The sequence below is a fragment of the Peromyscus maniculatus genome, chromosome 4, assembly GCF_049852395.1.
Source record: "Peromyscus maniculatus bairdii isolate BWxNUB_F1_BW_parent chromosome 4, HU_Pman_BW_mat_3.1, whole genome shotgun sequence".
Taxonomy (NCBI): Eukaryota; Metazoa; Chordata; class Mammalia; order Rodentia; family Cricetidae; genus Peromyscus; species Peromyscus maniculatus.
Window position 1 is genome coordinate 28,559,681 of NC_134855.1, and position 26,556 is coordinate 28,586,236.

The 26,556-nt window shown below is 43.8% G+C and overlaps 1 protein-coding gene across 2 annotated transcripts in view; it reads left to right on the plus strand.

Moving 5' to 3' along the window:
* The window catches only part of Lypd6 (LY6/PLAUR domain containing 6), a 134,024-nt gene that overhangs the window by 81,257 nt on the left and 26,211 nt on the right, over positions 1–26,556 (plus strand). The window contains exons 1-2 of one of the 2 annotated variants that reach the window (XM_042275276.2): positions 22,431–22,569; positions 23,163–23,351. In XM_042275276.2, coding sequence (XP_042131210.1) covers positions 23,234–23,351 — 118 coding nt within the window. In that variant the 5' untranslated portion in view covers positions 22,431–22,569; positions 23,163–23,233. Of the gene's footprint in view, positions 1–22,430; positions 22,570–23,162; positions 23,352–26,556 lie in introns of those variants that run through there. The other variant, XM_006974284.4, reaches the window with a different exon arrangement.

The window sequence follows — 26,556 nt, forward strand, 5'->3', positions numbered from 1 at the left end:
GCCTTTAATCCCAGCACTCGGGAGGCAGAGCCAGGCGGATCGCTGTGAGTTCGAGGCCAGCCTGGGCTACCAAGTGAGCTCCAGGAAAGGCGCAAAACTATGCAGAGAAACCCTGTCTCGAAAAACCAAAAAAAAAAAAAAAAGAAAGCGGGCTGAACAAGCCATGGGAAGCAAGCCAGTAAGCAGCACCCCTCCATGGCCTCTGCATCAGCCCTGTTTGAGGTCCTGCTCTGACTTCCTTCCATGATGAACAGTGATATGGAAATGTAAGTAAAACAAACCCTTTCTTCCTTAAGTTGCTTTTGGTCATGGTGTTTCATCACAGCAATAGAAACTAAGATAACCTGTGTGGATGGACTGATGTTGTGCCATGAATGTGGCTTGCCCTTTCTTTACATGTGCTCATTTGTTTTTTCACTCTCTTCCATGTCCTGATGTAACATCAGAGTCCACCTCAGATGCTGTAGCCATGCCCTGGGACATCCCAGCTTCCAGAACGGTGATCTAAATAGATGTCACTTACAAATTCCCCAGTCATTGGTATTGTGTTATATCAGCAAGAAGACATGGGCTTAGACCCCTGGAGTGACACATTCTTAGTAACACATCCAAGAAAAACTGAGCAGGATGTCGTCCATCCTCCATCTGAACCAATGGAGGACTAAAGCATGCTGTAAATTCCGTATGAAGCCAGGATGCCTGATTCCAGACTTTGACTCTACCACTTTGTCCCCGGGTAACAGCTGGACTAGCCCTTCTCTCTCTTAGTTTATGCATCTGGTTAACTTAGGGTTAAAAAATACCTGATAACTGACAGAATCCAATGTATTCAGATTTGAGTCGTGTAGTCCATGGCTACAAAGGCGAGCACAAAATTTTGGTGACAGTCCTCAAATGCTGACCCCTAGGTCTTCTTACCTTCCTTTGACACCAGGAAAAAATTGATCAAACTTTGAGGAACACCTGTAAGAACAGCTGTGTGGTGTTTCTGATTTAATTAATGTCCACGTGTGAGCACTTAGCTAGGTAATAACCATTCTACTTCACCTTCGTCCCAAATGATTCCAAAGTTACAATTTTAAGTGACTTTCTTCATTTATTATTAATTCAGAGCTCTATTACTGAATGCTGTGACCACTGGCCACATGTGGTTTTTATTCTTCACATGTGGCTTTTTAACTTAAACTACAATTAAGTAGAATTAAACTCCAGTGAACAACACAGTTGCTCGACAGTCATATGGCTCATAGTTCTCATGGTGGCCACGCCTATCATTGACGACAGCCCTGGTAGAAACCGCTGATTCTGCTGTGGTTGTGGACACAGGCTCACAGCATTTGTTACCCCCCACAACCAGTGCCTGTGCATACTCGGGCCAGCTGAGTACTTGGGGGCTCCCTGCACACTCAAGACAGCTGAGTACTTGAGAGCTCTGTGCACACTCAGGTCAGCTGGGTATTTAAGGACTCTGTGCACACTCAGGTCAGCTGGGTACTTAGGGCTATGTGCACAATCAGGCCAGCTGAGTACTTGAGGGCTCTGTGCACACTCAGGTCAGCTGGGTACTTAGGGCTCTGTGCACACTCAGGCCAGTTGAGTACTTGAGGGCTCTGTGCACACTCAGGTCAGCTGGGTACTTGAGGGTTCTTCCGGGCATGCACAAGCTGCCTGGGTACTTAAGGACTGTGGAAGTAAACAGCGGGAGCTGGAAGTGAGTCATATCAGGTCCAAGTCCTTTTAGGACCTGTAACCTAGTTCCTTTGCCTCTTGGTTCTAATTCTCTGCACCACACACTCAGGTTGGGTTTTTCCCCTCTGCTCACAAGAGACCTTGCGGGATCCTGTGTAGCTGCATAGACTGTCGGGTAGTAGGCTGGAAGTAGGTTGCCCCAGTTTTACAGAGTGTGCTCAAGATGGCTGCACTGTGACCCTGCCTTCGTTTCGGTGACCACACGACTGTATATTCCTTTGCACTCACCCCAGGCCTGCCTTTTTCTTCTGTGAAGAACATCAGAGAAAGCGGTAAGAAAGTCAGGTAGGATGGAAAGTTTCAAGTCACCACCAAGTCTTAGCCCTCAGTTACCGTCACTCACAGTGGCGGTGGAAGAAAGGGTTCTCGGAGTCCTGGTCTGGACAGCTCAATAGTCCCTGTAGTGAGTGGAACTGGGAACGGGGTGATGTTCGCCAGGGCCTGTGAAAGAACAGAAGGCCTTTGGGGCTGTTTCCTCTTACTAACAACTTGAGAAGCACCCTAGCGTTTCCTAAACTTTACTGCAATCAGAACGCCTGGACTTTACTTTCAGGGGTGATTGCTGATGGCTAAATCTTACCAGCAGGGACACACCGCATGTTAACCCCGTGGTGACAGTGTTAGCAGGCTGCAATCGTAGAAATCTCTTGACAGCCCTTCTCCCCTCCCCCTCACGCCCCTTTCCTCATCTTTTCTCTGTTCTCCCCTTGCCAGAGTTTCACATGTTTGCCTAACTGTTGCTCCCGACCTGATCCAGCCCCCATTTTTCCAGGTATGCCACCCAAGTCTCTATTCTGCTAAACTCTGAACAAAAAGTCAGAAACTGTCAAAGTATGTTCAGTGATCTCTTCCCTCCAGCAGGAGGCGCTGTATAGTTCTTCAGGCCCTTCTATTGTCCACTGACTACCAGAAACGTTACCTCATTCCCGCACTTCCTCCATCATCCCTTCCTTGAGATACTTTATTTCCTTAAGGGCAGAGCTTACTGAAGCAGCGTCCCGTACCCTTGAACCAGCTCTTTAGTGTGTGCAGTGTTTGTGGTGTCCCAGTTTATTCATTTGTAAAGTAGGGCTATAATAAGCCTAGTCTAAGCCGGGTGGTGGCGGCGGCGGCGGCGGCGGCGGCGGCGGCGGCGGCGGCGGCGGCGCATGCCTTTAATCCCAGTACTCGGGAGGCAGAGGCAGGCGGATCTCTGTGAGTTCGAGGCCAGCCTGGTCTACAATGTGAGTTCCAGGAAAGGCACAAAACTACAGAGAAACCCTGTCTCGAAAAACAAAAACAAACAAACGAACAAACAAAAAAGCCTAATCTATAAGGGTAGCAGAGATTAAAGACATCACTTGCCAGAGTGCTTTGCAGTTAATGAGTTTGGTGAAATTACCATTTTTTCTAAGTAAAATAAAAAATAATGCTGAAACAGTGACATTCCATCTTTCTTAGCCCACTAGTAACTAACTGCTCAATAAACAAGCCATTGCTATTTTCCTTCGTATTTAATGAATCTATTTTCTTTGAATGTATTATTTCTTATTTGCCAATTTTTGTTTAGCTTTAAAGCTTGATATGGGCTTTATGCATTGAGGAGCATGTAGAGTTTTCTGTATATGCATAAATATTATCTTAATTAGCATTAATCAGTTTATACTGATGGTAAGACAGCTTGTGTGCCTGAGGCTGCTCTCCCTTTAAGGAAAAGGCATTCTCAGATTCGGAAAGTTCTCCCTAGACTTTCCTAAATCTGCCTTATTTCACTTGCCCTGTATTTTCATCCTCAACAAAGGATGCTGATTTTAGCCTAGAGCAAGCTAGAAAAAGCTGGTAGAAATTGTTTCTGTCTATGTTGGCATCTTTCCATTGAACCTGGTGCTTCTGAACACCTCTGTGAAACCTGTCACAGGCCGCTTCCAGAGGGGAAAGCCAACAGTTCCCAGCAGGGCATTGACCTCCATGGGTAACCAGGTGCCTTCCTCAACAGCCCAAGGCAACTTTGAGAATTCCATTATCCGGCGAGCATGTGTCAGCATTGATCCAAGTCTGTTCAGTTCCTTACCCCTGTTGATCTATGAGAGCCATAGGAGTTTTGGCTTGTGCTTTCTCACTTCTGAAGAGGATGAGACCGAGGCACAGGGTGGGGTGGGAAACCTACCCAAGCTGACAGGGTTGTAGCAAAGTCTAGCCTGGGCTAGAGAATGGCTCCAGATCACCTGCTCTTAGACCTACACTCCTCTGCCTTCCACACACCATCCTCATAATAATCCTAAGGTAGAGGAGAGCCCTCAGACCACAAGTTATTCCTGCCCAGCCTGGCTTCTGGCTGTGAGAAGTAGCTTTGGTGTCCTTTGGGACCTCCTGTCCAGCTCCAGGGCAGAGGGAGGAAGAGACTGTCTAGTCCCCGACCACTGGGCCAGCTAGTGTGATGGAATGGAGTGTTTCCCTGTGCTTTCTTAGGCTGGCTGACGGACAAGCTGTGTCGAGCTAGGTCCTTCTGTTGTCTGTTGGCTAAGGAGTCTCAGCACTGTTCCTTCAAGTGGTCCTGGGTGATTTCCCAACAAGCGGTGTGTGAGGAAGCATCCAGAAGAGGGCTTTTGTATGGTTGATGGTTTTCTGTGCCCCAGTTCCACTTCCCTGGGTTTGAGAAGGACGTCCTTTGTCAGCATGCCATCTTTCCCTCGCTTACAATTCTGTTTGGTGAAAGCAGAATAGCATCACAGAGCTCTGTTCATTAACTGACCTTCTCTCCTAGTGAAGCAAGTTCTTGTTATAAATGGGCAATATTTCATTTGCCTTCCTCTGGCCAGGGTCCGCTGGTCCAGATGTTTAGAGTGGGCCGGTCCTTAAGGACAAAACCGCGAACTTACAGCCACAGAATGAGGGGCGGAGCTCCAGCAGATGCTTATGTACTTAAGGTCACAGAAGGCTAAGCTTCACCAGATCCAGGGTCTTTTCCCTTCCACCACCCCCACGGCCATGGCAGGTCTCAAAGTTTTCTCTGTTATTTATGTATTTACAACATATTCATTCATTTTTATGTCATATATGTTTATGATACATAATGTGATCTTTTAGAATGTGTATATATTGTGAAATAATTAAATCAGGCTGATGGCTATAAACGTCTTGGGGTGTGTGTGTGTGTGTGTGTGTGTATGTGTGTGTGTTGAGAATGCTTAAGCTCTACTTTCTAACCAGTTTATAAATATCAACATAATATTATCAACTGTACTCACCCTGCTGAACAGTACATTCCTCTGGTCTAACCGGGACTCTGCACTTTGCCCAGCAGCTGCTGGTTCACCCCCATCTACCAACAGCCCCTGGCAACTATCATTCTCCTCTCTGCTGCTGTGAGTTCACATTTTTTAGATTATGCTTATCCTGAGATCATGCAGTATTGTGTTTTGCTGAGCCAGGCCTCTTTTCCTTGATGTAAAGTCCATTGGGTTCATTCATGTTGTAATAGAATTTTAGCATCTTTCCTCTTCCCTCTCATTTCCCATGTCCTAGTGCTAGTAGATTTACTTAGTTATTGGAAGGATCCCAGAGATTTATCCAAGTCTTTATACAATGGAATGGATCCTGGGTTGTTTGGCTGTGGCCGAGCTACATCAGCAGATGTAGGCACCTGGCCCAGCAGGCGAAGGAGATAAAATGCTGTTTCACAGGCAGCTGGAAGAGCTCATAGGCTGACGGGCTGTGCCAGGCTCCTAGCCTCCTCTTCCATCTGTCATCCTCACTGCTGCATCTCAGATGGGACAGGACATGGAGTCAGGGAACTGGGTTAACCTGGAGCCTTTCATGAAGAGAGGTCGTCTCCTGGGGCACAGTGCTGTTCCCTTAACCCCAGAGATGCATTCCAAGATGCACAGGGGTATCTGAGACCGCAGATAGGAGAGAACCCTGTGGTTGATGTCTTTTCCATCTTGAACTAAGAACTATCCTCACTGGGACATAGCTTTTATAGTCAGGTGTGATAGCAAAACTCACAGTTTTCTTTTCCTTCTTCACAGTTTCGTTGATAGAAGATTCACTTTTCCTGTAGCCCTTGGGACCTCGTGTTATGATACTTTGCTTCCCGAAAACTTTGACGAGCTCACTTTAAACAAACACTTTGTGACTTCTCCATGGAACATCTAAATTACCAAAATTACTGGCTTTCACTTTAGGGTCCTTATTAAGGAAAAGAAGGGGCATGTGGACAGTGCATATGGTCCCAAGATGGCTGCTCTTGTTACTCCTGCTCATTAGCTGACTGGATTGAGAGATATGTAAAAGACTGATTTCTTTTCTTTTCTTTTCTTTTTTCTTTCTCTCTTTTTTTTTGCTGCTGCTGTATACAGATGCATGTACATTCACAAGCATGTGGAGGCCAGGGACAACAGTGGGTGTCTATCATTCCTTGGATGCCATCCAACCTTGTTTATGAGGCAGGGTTTCTCGTGGCCTGGAGTTTGTCTTATAGGGAGGGCTAAGCTTGTTCAGCAAGCTCTCGGAATCCGCCTGTACCGAGCTCCCCAGTACTGTGATTGTAATAAGCACACTCACAGTACCCAGAGGGCTTGCTTATTTTGCCCACAGGTTCTGGGTGTTGTACACAGGACCTCATGCTTGCAGGGCAAGTCTTTCACTTACTGAGCTGTCATTTCAGCACCATACTGCCCCTAAAAGATGTCACCCTTTCCAGGTACCTCCCAGGAACTCCAAATTCATCCTTCCTCAGAATTCCTGTAGCACATCATTCATATGTGTATAATGTGAGTCAGAATGCACACACTTCATTCTAAGCTTATAGAAGACAGTTACTGTATTGTCTATACAGGATCAGTTCATTCAACAAACCTCTCAGATATAGCCTACCGACTTGGTTCTGGAAAGGTAAAAAGAAGCCAAATGCTGCATAAAATTGATGCCTTCAGGGAGGTCATAATCAAGCAGGAAACGCAATCACCTTAATAATCATAATGTGAGTTGCTAATAATGGTAATTAAAGGAAGCGATCCATAATAACCTAACCCACATTGATGTCAGGGTAGATGATATTCCATTTTAAAGGCGAAGAAAGAAAAAGTTGTATGTCCAAGGTCATAGTCCTAACCAGTGGTGAGCTAAAATTTGAACCCAAATCAGTTAAAAAAAATGAAGTAAAAAAAGCCAGCTTCCCTTACTGTCTCAGGGCTGTGAAACAAGCCTCCAATGGCTGTGAATAGAGAAAAACCATGCAAGTAATGGAGAAGGTACTGATCTTGTTTCTCCCACAGGACAGGCCTTTCTAAAGGTGACATGTGAATTAAGCAGAGAGCAGCTTTACTAAGGCGGACCTCTAAAGCCAAGGCATTGAGGAAGAAGCAGTCTTCTTTTCACCTTGGAAATCTGAGGAACTTCTGTCACATGGCATGTCAAGGGAGAAGTAGCAGGCAGGAAGCAGATTATGAGGAGCCTGGTAGACTTCCTGTTTGGCCAGCTCTAACAGTTCCCATTGCCATTGAACACCTACCTCAGTCTCCTCCTCCAAGATCCACACTCAAGGACAGTGTTGGAATCTTAGGGTTTTCCAGAAGCCAGAATTTGGTCTCAGCTGTTAGTCTGGTCAGAGCCTGGAAAGCTTCAATGGGCTCCTGTGAATCAGAGTCCTGGGTATTCCACAGCCAGCACCTGTCTCTCAGGTTGTTTGACATCTGTGTCTCTCCATGCTACCTCCATCTTTTTTTTTTTCCAGAGAAGACTTAGGAATATGAGTGTTTGTTGAATTTCTGCTGACAATGCCTGTGATGTGCATCTCAGAGGGTCTGTGAAGGGTTGGTATAGTCCTATCATGGTTCCTCCGCCTGGTATCTCACATCTTATCTGGCCTTGGCCTTGGCCGTGGGGACAGCACATCAAACTATGTTGTCTTTGTCGTGGTTGTTGTGGTCATCTTTATCCTCCTTCTTTTCCTCTTCTTCCTTCTTCCTTCCTTTTTCTCCTCTCTCTCTTTATGTCTGTCTATCTATCTATCTATCTATCTATCTATCTATCTATCTATCTATCTATCTATCTATCTACCTCACTTTGTTATTTGGGGAGAGGGTCGTAGAAAGTATCCTGGGATCTCTCACCACCCTTTTGCTTCAGCCTCCCTAGTAATGGGGATTACAGGTGCATGCCCTCCCACTCAGCCTTCATATTCATTCTTGACTAAATAACTCACAGGCCTCCTCAATCTCCTTCTTGAATATTGAATGGATATCACCATTCCTTTTCATGTTCTTAGCAATCTGTCTTCATGGGCTGTTTTGTTTGAAGACTAAACTGAATGGTTTTTCTAACAGAGTTAAGGAATTTGTGAAGGAGCCTAGGAATGTTAACCACATACATGATCTGTGCGTGCTTGGTGGAGGATGCTAAACAGATGAATGGATGGATGAGGGAAGTAGCAACAGGGAAGACAGCTGAGGTCTAGGTAGAAGCACAGCACTAAGAAGAGAATGGGACTAGCACTTGGGTCCTTCTGTGTGGGCTGGACTGTCGGGGTCAGTTTGGATGCCTGGATGTCCTTCCTTACCCACCAGAGGCTACTCAGGGGATTTACCCTAAGAAATGAAGTGTTTTATCTGTAAAAACAAAACAAAGACATTCCATTATCAAAGACAGCCTTCTTTTATTAATAACCCCTACAGCCTTTTCTGCTTGAATGAATACTATGTAAAATCTTATTATGTTCCCCTTTGCTACAAGAATCCACTTCTTCAGCAGTCATTATTTACAAAGACTTGCAAATGAAGATGGTGTATTTTTGAGGAAGGATTACAACCTCAACAATAGGGATGTGGAGTTCACTGACTGTTGATTTGTCTTCATGCTCAGGGTGATGAAATCCTTCCTTCCTTTATGTAACTGTCTTATGTAGGCAAATGTACTTCAAACAAATCATGTAACAGGTTAGGAAACCGAGCTGCCTTTCCAAAGCAATGAAACTAACAGGGTATGTACCTGAAGGTATGCATCAGAGACCTGGCCGGGGGATGGGTACAACACAGTCTGCTTCCTAAACATGTCCTTTGTCAAGTGAGAAACATGGTTAAGATTTAGAAGTTAGCTAGAGAGGAATCCAGTTATTTGAAAATAGTGGTTTAGCCTGAGTTACGATGTAAGCCATTTTTAAAGACAATATCTGTGGTGGGTTGTTGTTACTGTGACACATCCCTTTGAAAAATCACCTGACAGGCATCCTGATTTCCTCTGCCTTGTGGTTTCAGGTGCCTCATGGTCAGTGGTGCCATTGTCTTGGGCTGGTGGTGAGGCAGAGCATCATTGGGGTAGTCTGTGGTGGAGAAGAGCTGCTCACCTCATGGTGACTAGGAAGCGCAGAGAGGCAGGGAGGGATGGGAATGAAGCTGTCTTCACACCATGCCCCTAGTGACCTATTTCCTTCAATGGAGCCCCACATACACAAAATCCACGAATGAGGCCAGAGCTTTCAGGATCCAGTCACTTCCCTAAGGCCCATCTGTTGTCAATCAAACCTTTCAACATGCACTTTTATAGACATTTTGTATCTAAACTCTAATATTGGCTATAACATTTTTCTTTTTCCCATGAGAAGACAGGTTCTCCCCTCCTATAAGAAATCCCAGGTCTCCCCATACCTATCAAACGTGCAGCTGCAGTTCATTCTTGAAGTTGAACTGTGTCAGAGACGAATGGAAGCAATCATTTTAACAAGACCTTGGTCAGGATTCCCGGAACTATGGGCAAAACCGTGCTCCATGCAGGGTGGGAGTGAAGACTGAGCATCGACTGCTTTTCAGTCTTGGCTAAGAACCAAGGTTACAAGATAGTAATGGGTAGAGATGAAGTATATTCTTCATGGTTCTACCTTTACTGTGACAGCTGTAAGGACAGAAGGCTTAGCTTTTGAGGAAAGGAAGAGAGTTTATGTGAAGAGAAAGCCATGCTTTGTAAGGCATTTAAAGAAGGGAATGACATCTAGGTCACATGCCCAGGGTTCCTGGGACTTGTGAGGATGAACACACTGCACTGTAGTTAGCCAAAAAAAGAAAGCTTCATTCTCATTGGTAGATGAGTTTTAGTTAACACAAAGGACAAAAAGAAGGTTTCTGCAAAGAGGGTAAAAATATTGGTGTTGCCTATAGGTATCAACTTGAACTTTGGACAGTCAGCACTGGTGAGTGGTGGTGATTCATGAGGTTTTGGGAAGAGCAATAGGGGAGAAATAACACATCCCAATCCTTGAACAGCATCTCACCAGCCCTCAAATACTGTGCAAATACTCCTTAATGATAAAACTGATTCACGCTGTGTAACTAACTCCATGGAGTCAGAGAAGGCTGTTTCTTCTTTGGAACTCATGACTAATAGCGTTCTTCGTGTTGATGAAGCTTCAGAACACTCAAAATTAGTGGAAGAAGATGAATTATTTGAATCTTCAAATGCATTTGAAGATTCCCTTGATAAAGTAGAGGATGACTGCTGCTCTGTCATCAGGAGATGGAAGTGTATGTCTCATTATACTGCTTATTGAGAGGGCTAGAGAGATGACTCAGCAATTAAGATCATGAATTATCCTTGGGAGGACTGGGGTTTGATTCCCAGTGCCCACAACCGGCTGTAATTCCAGTTCAAGGGTGTCTCATGCCCTCTTCTGACCTCTGTGGGCACAAGAACCCCAAGCAGTGTACAGACATACACGCAGGTAAAACACCTATTCACCTAAAATAAAATAAAATTTAAAATGTTGGGTTTATAACTGGGTTATTTTGAACATAAGGGTATGTCTTGTCCTGATTTAACACACTGATAACTTCATATTGATTCTGAGTGCCATCTGATATAATTGTGTATTTCAGAGGTCTTTGGGATAAAAATCCCATACAAATTTAAATGAAACTATGACAATTTTAAAAATATAGAAAGGACACCCAAACAAAAAATTTCCCAACCTTCACCTATTTCCAAGTAGCTTAAAAAAGATGGCAGGGTGAAGTTTTTCGAGTGCCCATTCCTGTGTGGGGAACGCTTTGATTCATCCCTTCCCTATTGTTTGTACTTGAAAACGCCTTATCATCAGTTCTCAAAAGTTTTCAAGTTGGTAGGAACAGTGAGCAAGTGAAACAGCTCCTAGAACAAATTCAGCATCTTTTAATGTGAGACTGCATTGCCAGGCATACTTCCCAGGCATCATTTATCTTGCAGGAACTGAAGCTTTTTTGATGCCATTGACCATTAAATGAGTTTGGGACAAAGCAGGAGGGCAGCTTTTTCCTATAACTTTAGCCTTGCCATTGGCTCCGGAAAAAGAAATGCACATTTTTTTTAAAGTATTGATTTCTGTGCAAATGAATCTTCAGTTCAAATCAGGAATGTGAGCATTTTTCTCGCCATAAGTTGGAACTGAAACGTTAGTGTCTATAAAATCCAAAAGAAGTCATCTCCAGCTAGTTCTCCATAATGGGCATTTAAAAATCCCTCGGTGCTTTTAAGTTTACCTGGTCAAGCTTAAAGCTGTACTGTGTTAAACAAACATGAGTTACATAGGGAAATTTAAGGTGGTAGGAGGACCCTTTAGGAAGACTCTTGGCTTTAGGAAGACTCTTGGATTATAGCTCTTGGTTACAAGGGACAGGAAATACATCTCAGTCTTAAACTAACCTGGACAACGGGCATCTCTTGCCTAGAAAGTGAAGGTCTACATTATAAGGGGAGAGTTAAGAATTGTCCCAGACTCAAACTCTGAACATCACTGGAGTTCTCCCTACTTTCTCCTCATCTCTCTAAGCCAGCCAGCCAGCTTCTTTGTCCTCTTTCAAGTGGAGAGGAGTGTAGCATTCACAGATTCGTAGGCTTTATATGTTAGTCTCTTACTCCAGAGAAGGCTGTTGTCTTTTCTAAAGGAAAACTGTGTGAGAACACTCATTGACCTGGTTGGCTCACATGTCCAGTGCTGAATCCAGCAACAGTTGCCAGTAGTGTGGGTCACCTGTGCTTAACGGTGTTCCCCAGTGACAGCATGTGATTGAGGTTAGTGTAAAGCCATTCCAGTAAGAAGTAGGGTTTCCTAGGAGAACTGGCTGTGGATGCCCCTCAAACTGTCATCATTGCTTTAGGCTAATTTTTTTTAATGTGGAAAAGATCACATGGAAAGGTAGTTTTTCTACTTTCTTGCAGAAATATTCATTCTAGACTAACGCATTATCCAGATGCTGTATTATACATCAGAGTGGACATGAGTAGGAATTTGATGTCCCAGCTTCCAGACATTTTTCTTCAGATCACAGTACATTGGTTCCTTTTGAAAACCAATTCCCCACTACTTTGATATTGATGGATCTCACACTATGCTCTTGTTCTAGGGATAAAGGTCCTCTCTGATTGGAGTACCAAGTTGCCCTAACCAGTTAGGGATCCAAGGATGTACCTACCTTCCTGCTTTGTTAAGGCTTTGGGACAGTTGGGCTAGAGGCTCCCATAGAATGCTGTTGCAGCAGCCACACTTGGGAAGAACCAGCGTGAGAATAAAGGTGAAAGGCTCGTCGAAGAGGGGTGGGCTTGAAATTCCTGAAAGCAAGGTTATCAGACTGATTCTATCTGGGCCCCAACAGTTAAGAACACAGGACAGTTCTTGGGCCCCTTCTCAGCTGTTGTTACAGCCTGCTGGATTTCGATAGCTGAACTTCCAAACAATGTGAAAGAGATCTCAAATTCAAATTCCTAGTTAGCTCTTTTGCTCTGTTTCCTGCTTAACAAACTACAATACATGAGCCACAATCGTTACTGCTCATGGTCAGTGGGTCAGGAATCGGAAAGGGCTTAGTCTGTTCTAAGATCCTCTGTTTAGATGTAATCAGATGGTGCTCAAGCTGGGCCAGGGGGCAGAATGGTGCTGGAGCATTGGGACTGGTGATGAGGGTGGCATGATGCAAAGAAAACATAATAGCCAATCAGGGCTGCTGAGACTCATGGAAAGAGAAGCTCCCAGCCAGTCCCAATGCTCCAGCACCATTCTGCCTCCTGGCCCAGCTTGAGCACCATCTGATTACATCTAAACAGAGGATCTTAGAACAGGCTAAGCCCTTTCCGATTCCTGACCCACTGACCATGAGCAGTAACGATTGTGGCTCATGTGTTGTGATTTGTTTAGCAGGAAACACACCCTCAAGACTGACTTCAGATGTCACAGGGTTCTAGCATGACAATCCCAGCATACGACATATAAGTGGCTTCTATGACCTACCTCACAAATGATGTCATTTCTATACCCTCTGATCAACTGATTAAGGTTAGCTCAAACTCAAGGGCAGAAGATGTAGGATCTACTTCACAATAGAGACATGTCAAAGAAGTCTTAAGCACATTTAAAAGTCACCATCTAATCTGAGCAATTCCCAAACACGAGGAAGTTGTTACCTTTGGTCTGAATATTATATTTAAGTGACTTAGGCCAATAAGTCCATGCTTTTAGTTTATACATACAGCCGTTGGAATTAACTCTTCTGGGTAATTACATCATCAATTATGTACATCACCTTCTGTACATATTAACAATTAAATCAAGACCTATCATGACTTTTCAGAACTCCATTTTGTATTTGCACTAGGCATCTCAAATTTAAACGAGTAGCTTCTGAATGCTTTTCACTTTGCTTTGGTTCTGTACTGCTCAGTTGCCTGTGTTCTGGCTTGGCACTGAGCTCTTGTTCTGTAGCACTGGGGTTTTCAGTCAGGGTAACTTACAGAAGTCCCTGATTTTTTCTGCTGACTGGTCTAAAGAGTGGGAGGATCTTATTTGTGGACTCAATATAAAACAGAGATGAGGGAGTATAGATTTGTGAAACTTGACCTGGGTTAGGGCTCTATCCCTTTATATCTGTGACTGGTGTGGAAATTCTCCTTTATATTGTCTGGCACCATTTATACGGAATGCAGCTCTTCTCAACTGTCTTCACAGTAGAGAATGTCTGATAGATCTCCAAGTACTTGTGTTTCCTCATATTCCAGAATGTAGCAAGTAATCTATTGGAATAAAATCAGCAGCTGAGTAACTCATGCAAAGGTAATTTAGACCACAAATTAAATCTGTCAGAGTCGTATTAGATTTGCAAAAGCTCATAAATAACAAATGAAAGGTCACAGAGCTGTGAAAATGAGTGTGTACTTCTTTATAAAGTGCTGCATTCAGGGATGGGGCCCGCCGTGCATATTCAAATGGCAGCATCATAAAATGGAGACACAATGTCTTTTCTAAATGTCTAGAATAGTCCAAAGGCAGAGTGGACTCAGAAGTGACCAGAGTCCTAGAAAAGACCCTTGATATTAATATCTGAGCGTTTGTGTCACTAGGGGATTAAAGTGCCATCTGGTCCTGAGGATCTGTAGCCGCCCCCCCCCCCCCCCCCCGTCAGCAAAGTCTGCATTTCAGTCCCCATTAGACGAGTGGTAAATGCTTGTCAAGTGTCTTTCACTTTTCCGTTCCCAAAAAATAGTAATAGTCTTTATGATTGATGCATGGATGTCAGCATTAGGGCTATTAATATCTGGTCCAGCCCATCCTGTTTTCCTCATGAAAAGGAAAGTGGAAAATATATTTTACCGTGCCTTGTATATAGATCTTTCTCATGCTGAACTGAACTTGACTTTTACAAGGGAACAGAGTCTGTATTTGTAAAAAGCAATGTATATATTTTATCACAATTAATTTTTTTATATTAAAAGATTCTATCAAGAAAGTGAAAAAATGCAGAGTGTGGCAGCTTCTGCCTTTAACATTTTAGCAGAATCTGTGGATCTCTGTGAGAGGCCAGCCTGGTCTACTGAAGGAGTTCCAGGCTAGCCTGGTCTACTGAGGGACTTCCAGGCTACCAAGGATACATAATAAAACCCTGATTGTTTGTTTAAGAAAGTAGAAAAATATACAGAGAATGTGAGAAAATATTTGATAATCATATGTTGCACTTGAAAATATCTAGAATCCAGATATAAGAACTCTCATAGCTTGACAACAAAGAATCAACAGTCCAGTTCAAAATTGGATAAATGATTTGAATAGACACTAGCTCCAAAGAAGATATTCAAATGAACAATAAACACATGAAAACATGTTCAACCCCCTGGCTTACTTGAAAATGCAAACAAATGCAAGAAAATTACAATAGACAATACAATGAAGTGAGACACACTTCACCTGTATTAGGCAGACTACAGTTTGTTTGTTTTAAGAAAGAGAAGCATAAGGGCCAGTGAGGATGTGGAGAAAGTGAAAACTGGAGATGTAAGATGGCACAACTACAATGAGACATTGACAGTTCTCCTCAGAGTTAAACCTTATGTGCCCATGAGACCAAGTCCTGGGCAAATACTTAATAAACATAAATATGCATGCTTGATCCCCAGAAATGTACATGGATATTAATAATAACATTATTTATAATATCCAAACCTTCCAAATAGACATCATCTGATGAATAAACCTACATACTATATTCATACAATGAAACATTCAGCCATAAAAAGGAATATTATAAATACTAGAATATAGATAAACTTGAAAACATTATGACAGCCTGAGGGAATAGGACACAAAAGGCCATAGACTATATCATTCCACTCACATGAAATCCATAGAGATGCAAGTTAAATTAGTGGTTGTCGGAATACAGGGGAAGAAATAATTGGGGTGACTGCTAATGGGTATAGGGCTTTTAAATGGAATGAAAGAAATGTTCTAAACTAACTAATGATGATTTTTCAATGTTAAGAATTATGCCTAAGATTACTGAATTGTGGTAAACTTTATGATATATTAATTTCATCTCAGTAAAACCCTTAAAGAATAATTATACATTGAAGTGAAAATTTCCTTGTCAGGCTTTTAAGAACTGTTTCAAGTTGTGACAGTGATACATTACATTTTTGAGTGTACAAAGTAATATTAAGCTTCCAGAACCTTCCATAGCTTTGGTGTCTCTCTCTTTAGCCTTTTTCCTAATCATTCCTAAGCCCAGGAAAGACCTCATTTCCCTAAGCAGGATCAGTGTCACCAACTGTTGGGAGAATTAAGGCAACTACTTAAGAATTCAGGAGTTTTCCATTGAATACCTAAAAATTCATGGCTAAAAAAGGATTGGAACTCTACACATTTGGAAGCTTTTCATGAACAAATTGGGTCAAAGGAATGAAGCTTGCCCTTTCCTGTGTAAAACGGTGGATAGTGTTATATTTGGGGCAAGTGTATCCCAAGGACCATGTACTGAAGGCTTGATTGACAGCCTGTGGCAGGACTGGAGGTGACAGAGACTTTGGAATTGGGGTCTAGTGGAAGTACGTTAAGTCACTCTTTTGATGAAGATGTGTGACCCTCCTCCACCCCCTTTCCTGGCTGCATTGGAGTAAGCAGCTTTCCTCCATGCTCTCCCCAGCATGATGTTCCGTCTTCCTGTGGGGCTTCAAGCAGCTGTCAGCTGACCGTGGGTTGAGACCTCTGAAATCACAAGTAAGCCTTCTCCGTGTAAACTACTTATCTCATGGTCGCTGCTACAGCACTGGCAGCGTGAATAACAACCTCTGTGCTGAGCAGAAAGTTGCTTTAACTTCATCTGTGATAATCCACCATGAAGAGTGTGGGTCCACCCCCAGGATAGGTGTGGAGGAAAGAGAATGAGGGGTGTGCTTATTGCTTCATTGACACCTTGTGTATAAGCCAAGTCTAGTGAAAGCAATGTGCAAATATCGTGATATGCAGCATAGACCATTAGTATAGGGAGAGTTTGTAAGGGTGGCACCCAGATGTCTGCTTCATTGGTGAGGGCTGTCAGGAAAACACCAGGGCTGCTTGAGCACCAGCCACACTGTAGTGGATACCTGTTCTAGCTATAACCTTGAAGCACCGCCCCTAGAGATGCAGCAGGTAACTGTCCTACCTACCTATATGACCTTTAAGTACATGCTCTGGGCCGTGGCTTGGGCCTACCCTTAAGACCTGAGACACACATATGCCCCGAGCTCTTCTCTCCCTCATGGACTTGGATGCTGAGATGGACCCAGGTAGAAGAACAGCGTTGGACTGTACATTGGACTTCCAGGACCCTACAATAAATCTTCCGGGCTCTAGTGAGTCTTTCTAATAAATTCCTTTATCCTTTAAGCAGACTCTGTGGATTTCTCGTAATACCATACTTCTTCTTCCCTTCTGGCTTTGTGCCAGCCTTGGTGACCATGGGGCAGATGAGGAGGAGAAAGAAACAGATGGGTCCTTATTTGTCTTAGGCATTTTGAGGTGTTACAGAGTTGTTTTGTTTTGTTTTCTGATTTAGGGAATGTGAACTGAACGTTGAACAAAGTAAATTTCACTGTATTTACTTTTCATTTACAAAACACACTGACTGATTCTGAGTAAAACATATACTAGGAAAGACACTAGGAAATACCACATGACATTTTACTGTGTAACATTTGTAGTCTTGATAAGTGTTTGAGGTGGGAAGTAAGCCCCTTTAGCAAGTGAGGACATGGAGGCATAGCGTGGTTAAGTAACTAGACTCAAGACTTGTCTTCAAACCTGGTTGACTAACTCAATCCCTGTACATGTTACTCACACATTTTCAACACAGCCGTGGAACTGGAGACTCGGGCTGAGGGGGCTGCTGAGGAAGCTGCAGTGACATTCCGTTTAGATGCCACTGTTGCATAATGCTTGCTGCAGCAACTACAAAGAAACCTTTAGGGAGGAACTGGAAGGCAAATCCTAGGAAAGACATGCCACTTGCAGGGTTTGACACATGGGAAGCACTGACATTGACCTTGAGTTGAACATTGAAGAATTCAGGTTGTAAACTAGTTGATATTTCATGTGAAATCATTCAGATAGCTTTTCTTGCTCTCCCTTCTGTGAGCAAAACCAGTGTGGGAAGTTTTCACCTGGGTATTTTAGTTATATGAGCTGAAAGACAAAGCTTCAAATCCCACATAAGGCCGTTGTATAATCTTGAACAAGTTGGCCTTTGAGCTTAGCTTTCTCGTCTACAAGACTAGAAAAGCAATGCAGTGTGTGTGTGTGTGTGTGTGTGTGTGTGTGTGTGTGTGTGTGTCTATGTGTGTCTGGGTCTGTGTGTCTGTCTGTTTGTACTAAACACACAAAAGGCTGGGTAGATAGCTCAGTCAGTAAAGAGCTTGCCTTACATGCATGAGGGTCTGTAGCTCGAGTTTTCCTGCCTTGCCCACAGTCAGGACAAATCTTTGTCACCCGCCAGTCCCACAGCTGCTCAGACCCAACCAAGTAAACACAGAGACTTCTATTGGTTACAAACTGTATGGCCATGGCAGGCTTCTTGCTGTTTTTATAGCTTAAATTAATCCATTTCCATAAACCTATACCTTGCCACGTGGCTAGTGGCTTACCGGCATCTTTTCATGCTGCTTGTCCTGGTGGGCAGCTGGCAGTCTCCTTCTGCCTTCCTTTTCTTTTATTTCTCCTCTCTGTTAGTCCCGCCTATACTTCCTGCCTAGCCACAGCCAATCAGGTTTTATTCATTGACCACTCAGAGCAACTTGACATACAGACCATCCCCCAGCACAGCCAAGTGCAGACCATCTCAGACACCTGCACTCAGGCCCGTGCCACAAGGAACCCGAGAACTGGCTCCCACAGGACATACAGAACATCCCACAGCAAGTGTCTAGGTTCAATTTGTAATCCCAGCACTGGGGAGGGAGAGGTAGGTGAGTCACTGGGGCTCACCTGTCAGACACCTTAGGCTAGTTAGCAAGTTCGAGGCCAGTGAGAGGTTCTGTATCAAAATAAGCAAGGTGAACTGCTCCTGGTAAATGACATCCAAGGTTATCCTCTTGGGTGCCTGCATCCACATGCACACACCTGAACACACACATATATGTGCATGTATGCACACAAAAAAAATCATACAAATATATCACTAAACATGAAACAAACAGCAGATAGTATGGGTCACGGACAATTTACAGTGTGCTCTAAGAAGTCCCCGAGCTTGTTAAATAGGACATGAGAGAGCTGTGGCCCTTCTGATCTGTTTCCAGGGCTTGGTGAAAAGCAGGACTCAGCAGGTGTGTGAGCGCTGGAGCCAAGCAAATGTTCGAAGCCTTTAGGTGATATTGGTGTTCAAGGAGACTTGTGTAGAGAAAATGGATAAGCAAGAACTTAGAACAAACTGTGCATACCTTTTCTCGCTTAATGTTAGATGTCCTGTTCTAGTGGCCATTTGACTTTTTAGTGTGTGTGTGTGTGTGTGTGTGTGTGTGTGTGTGTGTGTGTGTGTGACAGTCTGTCCCATCAGCAGAAGCTATTGATTAAGCTATATTAAGTTGTTACTATGTTACTATGTGACCCTGCTTTTAATTCTAATCTCTGATAGTCATTCAAAATCAAGAAAGCAAATTTAAAGTTCTTGGTGACAAACACAAAGGTAGGTTTGTGCCTATTTTCTGCATATTTCTATGGTGCATATTGTGAGGTAAAATGATTTTTATAGTAGCTGTTTTGTGTTCCTATAGTGGCTGTAATTGCTACAAACTTTTTTAAGCCATTCTGTTCTGGAGGTCAGCAGTCCAGCAGCAGGCACTAGGCTGAAGTTGACACCACATCAACTTCTTGCACTTACTGTCTCCTCACCTCTTCCTGCCTCTCCTTCCTCTCTCTGGCAGGGACTCTGGAGATGATATGAGCTCACCTGGATAAAACAGTTATATCGCCCCACCTCAGGGATCTTAAGTTAATCACATTCAAGTTCCTTTTCACCCTCACAGATTTCTGGGGATTATGCCGTGGACATCTGGGGAGAGGGGCCAACATTCAGCCTGTCCCTCATGTTACCGGTTTGTGGTTTTGTGCTTTGAAAACTCGCTTTTCAATGTGGGAGGTTAGAGGAATTTCAAAGGGATGCTCGCCAGAGTTCTCCAGGATGTTTAGTAGGTGGCAGGAACTATGAAGAGAAACTGTAGGGCGAACTCACCTTCAATTCTATTACTGAACTATTATCACTGCTTGTTTTGAAATTCATATTTAAAACATAGTCTCAAACCTGGGTTGTTTGTCCCATCACAGGGAGGTACTATCAAGTTCTGCACTTAAACAGCTGCAGACACCAATTAGATGAGGAGTAATAGACTCCTTGCAGGGAGGAGAGGCATAGAAGACGAACCAGGAGGCAGCTGTTACATACAGTCGCGGTGGACGAACAGGTTAGGGATTAAAGTGATCCCACGTGGTATGGTAAGCCTTACATTCTTAACCCACATCCTTTTAACTTCATATTTTATGTTGAGTTTTCTGTGCTGTCTATTTTGCTGTGGAGTTCGGTTTCTTGATAGTGTAAAATGTTAAACATTACCTCAAGATACTTCCCACACCTATCAGATTATATTTGGGGTTACATGGTAGAAGTGGCCATAGCTTCTGTGACTTCAGGTTAGTGTGACCTGGGTTTTAGTTTTCTTCTTAGCAGACATGGTTTTTTTGTTGTCATTTATCTCCTATGGCAAAGCACAGGACAAACCAGCAAACGCAACCATCAGAGGACAGGACACTGTTCCTGAGGTGTCAGAACGGTCTGAGGCAAATGTCTCATCTCACCACAGCAGTGGCCGTGCCTCCTCTGTGGCCAGGTGAACAGGAGGAAGTAATGACAGCCACAGGAAGTCCCTGACCAGAAGCTCTCACATCCCCCACAATGCAGGAAGGCATTTGCATCCCTCTGTGGCACTCTGTGGCACCATTTGTAATTTTAAACAGTAGCTCCGTGGCATATCATGGGACAGTAAATATAATATGGAAGAAACTTTGTACCATGGGCTGAAGTGTGATTCCCCCAGAATTTAAGTTAGTCTTATCACCAAGTACCTCAGAGTTCGGTTCTGTTTGGAGACAGGGGCCTTTAAGGAGGTAACTGGGATGAAGGTGAAGTCATTAACATGAAGCCCTAATTCAAGGGACTGGTGTCCCCATAAGAAGACAAGGACACAGGAGTAAGAAGGACATGAGGGCCACACAGGGAAGGTGGCCATCTGTGGCCAAGGAGAAAGGCCCCGGGAAGCACCAAAGCTGCAGACACCTTGACCCAGAACTTCCAGCCTCTGTACCTGAGAGAAAGTCGAGCTGGCTACCCTGTGGTAGCCCAGGCAAACTCTGAGGCTGGGCCTCTGTTTATAGGTCATGTTTTCTTTCTGGTCTTCTGCGTTCATCTGTGAGTTCATGGCTGTGGTCCCAAACATAACGTCCCCGCCATTTTCATCCCTGATTGTGGAGGACACAGGTCGGGGTGTGGACTGTGGTGTAGAAGTCTCCGGCATTCACTGTGCCCACCTGTCCCACAGATGCGGACTCACCTTCCCTGCCTCACTCACCTGATTGTCTAGAAAGGGAGCATTGTCACCTCCACTAGGATGAAGCTAGGCTGCTGTCTCAAGTCAGGGAGGGCCACCACTGACCCTTGTTTCACATCTCCTTAGCATTGCTCAACCAAGTGCCCCCTACAGTGTTCGTCGGTCATATTTATTAGCAGCCTCTTCTCATCCTGCATGCAAGTCCGCTTCAGGAGGCAAAGTGTGAGCAGTTAGTGAGCCCAGACTTGGCAAGGTTGCACCATCAGTCGTTAGAGGGCACTTTGCTTTCTAGACAGCTTGCCAACTTAAAAAAAGAAAAAGAAAAAGGTGACCATCGTGGGGGATGGTAAAGCGCACCTTTAACTCCAGCACTCAGGAGGCAGAGGCAGGCAGATCTCTGAGTTTCAGACTAGCCTGATCTACATACAGAGCTAATCCCACGTCAGCCAGGGCTGCACAGAGAAACCCTGTCTCCGAAAACAAGCAACAAATGAACATAAACACATTTGTAAATAAATTTAGCATTTGTAAATTTTTTAATTTTTTTTTTTTTTTGAGACAGGGTTTCTCTGTGTAGCTTTGGTGCCTTTCCTGGAACTCACTCTAGCCCAGGCTGGCCTTGAACTCACAGAGATCTGTCTGCCTCTGCTTCCTGAGTGCTGGGATTAAAGGCGTGCACCACCACTGCTTGGCTTGTTAAAAAAAAATTAGCATTTGTAACTATTGATTTCAGTTAATAATTTCCACATTTCTTTCACTATGGTATAGTGCTGCTCACTGAGAGTTTCCTGCTCTCTCAATTTGAAAACCTGCTTCTATCTCATGAAGAGTTGGGTTGTTAGTATACTTTTTGTCACTCAGTTTGGATAGACATCACTTTATAGTATATCCTCATGTCTAAATGGGCCATATTGCCTTTTCTCTATCGAATTTCTGATGTATATTCAGGGCTTTTTTTTTTTTTTCACAAGGGAACTTAAAAATTTAAGCCATTTAAAAATCTTGTTGAATATTTATGTTAAGTCTATAAACAGAGTGTCCAAATTGCAGGTTTTTAATTAGGTTGAAATAAGTAAATACCTAACTTCCACTCCTTTTAATGACCGAAAGTGACTATGGATTTGGAAAAGCAGAATGTGAGACCTGGACTTTCTAGAAAATTAAGGAGATAGTGAGAGAGTCATTTGTAAAAGGAGCATTTCCTGCATTCTGAGTGAGCTGAACAGTCTACACAGGGCTTTACTGTTCTCTGAGGCTAGTGAACGATAATTGGAAGAAAGGGCAGCAGATGACTGCTTAATGCGAAGTAGCAACTCAATCCCATAATCATTGGTTTTTAGGTAGAACACAGTGTCTGCTGGCGTTTGAAATGCAGAGTTGAAAGCCACGCCGTGAGTAGAAGCCAGTCCTGTCCTTACGTGCTTGACCTGCTCACTCAAGATGGGGTCATGGGAGTGGCAACCTCATAGGGCTGTTAGAGTAAGCTGGCATTTTATTTTATTTTGCTTTTTTTTTTTTTTTCTTTTGCAAACACCTACAGTATTCACCAATAAATGTTGGTTTTGTTTAAGAGATTTTGTGCTGTTGAGATGGTTTGGGGTTTGGAAGATGTCAGCTTACCTATATTTCTTTTCCAAATCTGAGTCCCTCCTACCATTCAGTATGGTGGCTCGGACTCAGAAAGGATGCTGTCTGTTCCCTGGGCCCCACCATTATTGGGAAAAAGCTTCTGAGCTTTGCACCTGCCTTATTTTGTTGCTCTCTGGCACATGTCCCCTGGCCTCCTGGCAAAAATAGCTGGATTTCATTAAAATTCAATCTCTCTTGATACCATCTCTGCTGGATATTAGGAAGGATTGCTAGCAGTAGGAGCAGCCTGATTAAGAATAGATTCAGGCTGGAATGTTCTGAGTGCTCTAAAATTACCATTTATAAGGTTTGCCCCCTTGGCACCTGTTTCCCTGGGCCCAGTGTGCCATCCCTCCCCAGCTCAACTCACCTACCCGAGATCAGCCAGGCTGCCTGCTCCATCTCCTGTTGGATACTAAGATGAGTCTGTCTTCCTGTTTCAGGTGCAGGTCCTCTCCCATCGCCTCAAGCGCCCACTTTGAGGCCCTCTGTATGAGTGACAAGCCAGTCTGCCATGGAACCTAGCCCTGCCCTGGCCTGGCTCCTGCTGCTGAGCCTGCTGGCCGACTGTCTGAAAGCTGCTCAATCCCGAGACTTCACCGTGAAAGACATCATCTACCTCCACCCTTCAAGTAAGACTATTTTCTGTTTGTTCTCTTGGCTGAAAAAAAAAATGCTTCATTTCTGGCCAGAAAGGAATTGAAGCATGTCCAGGGGAAAGCAGCCTGGATGCAGGGGAGACAGTGGGTGATTTAGTTCAGGGTGCTGAAGTTAATAAAAGTTGACTTGCGTTTTACCCCCCTCCTTTCCACAGGATGTTGTTTTGTATGTTGGGTTAAATGATGAGGCTTGTTTTCTCTGTAACCTACACATCCCTCTGACTCCCTCTGTTCCCTACATATCCCTCTGACTCCTTATTCTCTTCCCTTTTGCTCTGTTGGTCCTCAGCCTGCTATCAAAGGGAACTGGCCCATCCCAGGAGGTGTGTTGTTTGTACAGAGATTAGACCTGTATAGCTTGGTAAGAGCTGTTCTCTGTCTCTCTCTCTCTGTCTCTCTCTCTCTCTGTCTCTCTCTCTCTGTCTCTCTCTCTGTCTCTGTCTCTCTCTCTCTCTGTTCTCTCTCTCTCTCTCTCTCTCTCTCTCTCTCTCTCACACACACACACACACACACACACACACACACACACACACACACACCTTGTCTCAGTTAAAGCATCACTGCCTCCCACAGATTCCTATTCCCTGGGCTTCTGGATTTCCCATGGTTAAGAATTCTCCAGGGAGTCCACAGTACTCCAGGCCCCTGGCACCAGATCCCTTCCCTCCAGTTTCTGATTTGTGAATATCAGGGTTCTTGCTTGTGCTTCATGCTTTCAGCAAGAATGTGGGGTCCTTCTGCTGAAGATACCTGAGACTACACTTCGGCAAATAGCAGTGTGACGTCTTCCTTTGGTCCCCATTGCTATACCTATGTGTTCTTTTTCCCTTCTTTCTTTCTTTCTTTCTTTCTTTCTTTCTTTCTTTCTTTCTTTCTTTCTTTCTTTCTTTCTTTCTTTCTTTCTTTCTTTCTTTCTTTCTTTCTTTCTTTCTTTCCTTCCTTCCTTCCTCCCTCCCTCCCTCCCTCCCTCCCTCCCTCCCTCCCTTCTTTCCTTCCTTCCTTCCTTACTTCCCCCATTTCTCTTCGGTATTGCCCCCATGGTGATGAGAGCTGAGCATATTGTATGTACCCTGGACTTTTAGATTTTTGCCCCAAAGTATATTACTATTTTTAAATGTCTGCTGCATGATAAGCATTGTAATGGAGTGAAAGGTACATAGGCAATTAAAATATGACCCTTTCTTTTGAAGATCATACAGTGTGCAAAGAGGAGGCAGCTACTTGGACTTTTCTCAGTCCATAGTTCTGGAGCGCTTAATTCCTGTAGCTTGGGACATGGCATGTGGGACACCCAGGGACCTGGAGTACACCTGACCTTGGTCCTCTGAAACTAGGTCAGCTGTTCCCTGGCCTCTTGATTTGAAATAAATCCCCTGACGTTGTGACCACTACATAACATAATGCATAGGGAACTTAGTACTGAGCATAAGCTGTGGTATGTTGTTGTTTGCTTTTATCCCTTTACTCTTTTGGGGGGCCTGCCACCCAGCTCCCAGCTAAATCATGCACAGAGGCTTGTTCTTAATTATGAATGCCCAGCCTTAGCTTGGCTTGTTTCTTGCCAGCTTTTCTTAAGTTATTCCATCTATCTTTTGCCTTTCTCTATCTCTGTATACCCTTCGTTCTTACTCTGTTGCTGGTTGTGTAGCTGGGTAGCTGGCCCCTGTTGTCCTCCTCCCTCTCTCTCTCCTAGATCTCTCCATCTCCCAGATTTCTCCTTCTATTAATTCTTTCTGCCTGCCAGCCCTGCCTATCCTTACTTCTGCCTTGCTACTGGCCATTCAGCTCTTTATTAGACCATAAGGTGTTTTAGACAGGCACAGTAACACAGCTTCACAGAGTTAAACAAATGCAACATAAACAAAAGTAACACACCTTAAAATAATACTCCCCAACATTCCCCCCCTTTTTTTCTAAACAAAAATGAAAGGTTTTAATTTTAACATAGTAAGACTGTATACAATAAGAATAATTACCAAGTAAAGATTACATTCACAATGTACTGAATTCCAATTCATTTGTATCTGGTACATTTAAAGAAAACACTCCATAATCTATCCTATCTTAGTAAATCCAAATTTTATACCTAATTTACTTTTTATCATAGCTAAGGAAAACTGCAACTATAACTGTCTAGTCTTCAACTCCATCAAAGGCCCCAGAAGGATATAATATTATTTAAGTAAACAAAAAATGCGTTACAAACAACTTCCAAAAACTCTAGAAATGACAGAGACATCCGACTGCCTGGACAGTCACCCAAAGTTCCTCTGCAACATCAGGGCATCCGTCTTCAGCCTGTAGGCCCATAGTATCTGGCAGACTTTTCAATGAAGCAGGAAATATGAAAGACTGTCCCACCTATATTGGCCAAGTTTGTCAGTCACTTTCCTCTGTATTCTGCAAAATGTCTGGCAGTTTCTTCTGTGAAGCAGGAACCCTGAAGGACCATCCCACCTTGTTTTGGCAAAGTTTAGTGTGTAGATGTATCCAACAGTCTTATTAAATAAGAAACACAGAACCAATGTAAAAGAGAAAGCCGAGAGGTCAGAGCTCAGAGCTAAAATCTCACCCTTCCTCCTGCGGTGTCCCAGCTTCCCGAAAGAGAGCTATATCCTGTCTGTTCGTCTTTTTATAGTATTTTGTTCTGCCTTCTCATTGGTTGTAAACCCAAACACGTGACTGCCTCATCACTGTCTGAATGTACAGCCCCCTAGGTCTTAAAGGCATATGTCTCCAATGCTGGCTATATCCCTGAACACACAGAGATCTATGGGATTAGAGGCGTGTGCCACCACCGCCACACTCTTGCTATGGCTCTAATAGCTCTGACCCCAGGGCAACTTTATTTATTAACATACAATCAAAATCACATTTCAGTACAATTAGATTACCACCACATTAGTGGTCACTTTCCTGTGGGTCCTGCTGTAGCACGAATTCTAAATGGTATTATAACAAAAACCCAGAGCCAGATATTGGAGTAAATGCTGAAAGATCATCAAGACAAAGGAACATGCCACAGCCACTTCTCACCTCTCCAACTCCTCAGCCAATTCTGTCTCCACAAATCCTCAGACTGAAAGCTTCTGAGTCTTCAGCTGAAAGGCCCTGAATTCCTGTCTCCTTCTGCCTTGTATGCCTTACTCCACCTATTCATTTCACTTCCTATCTCAAC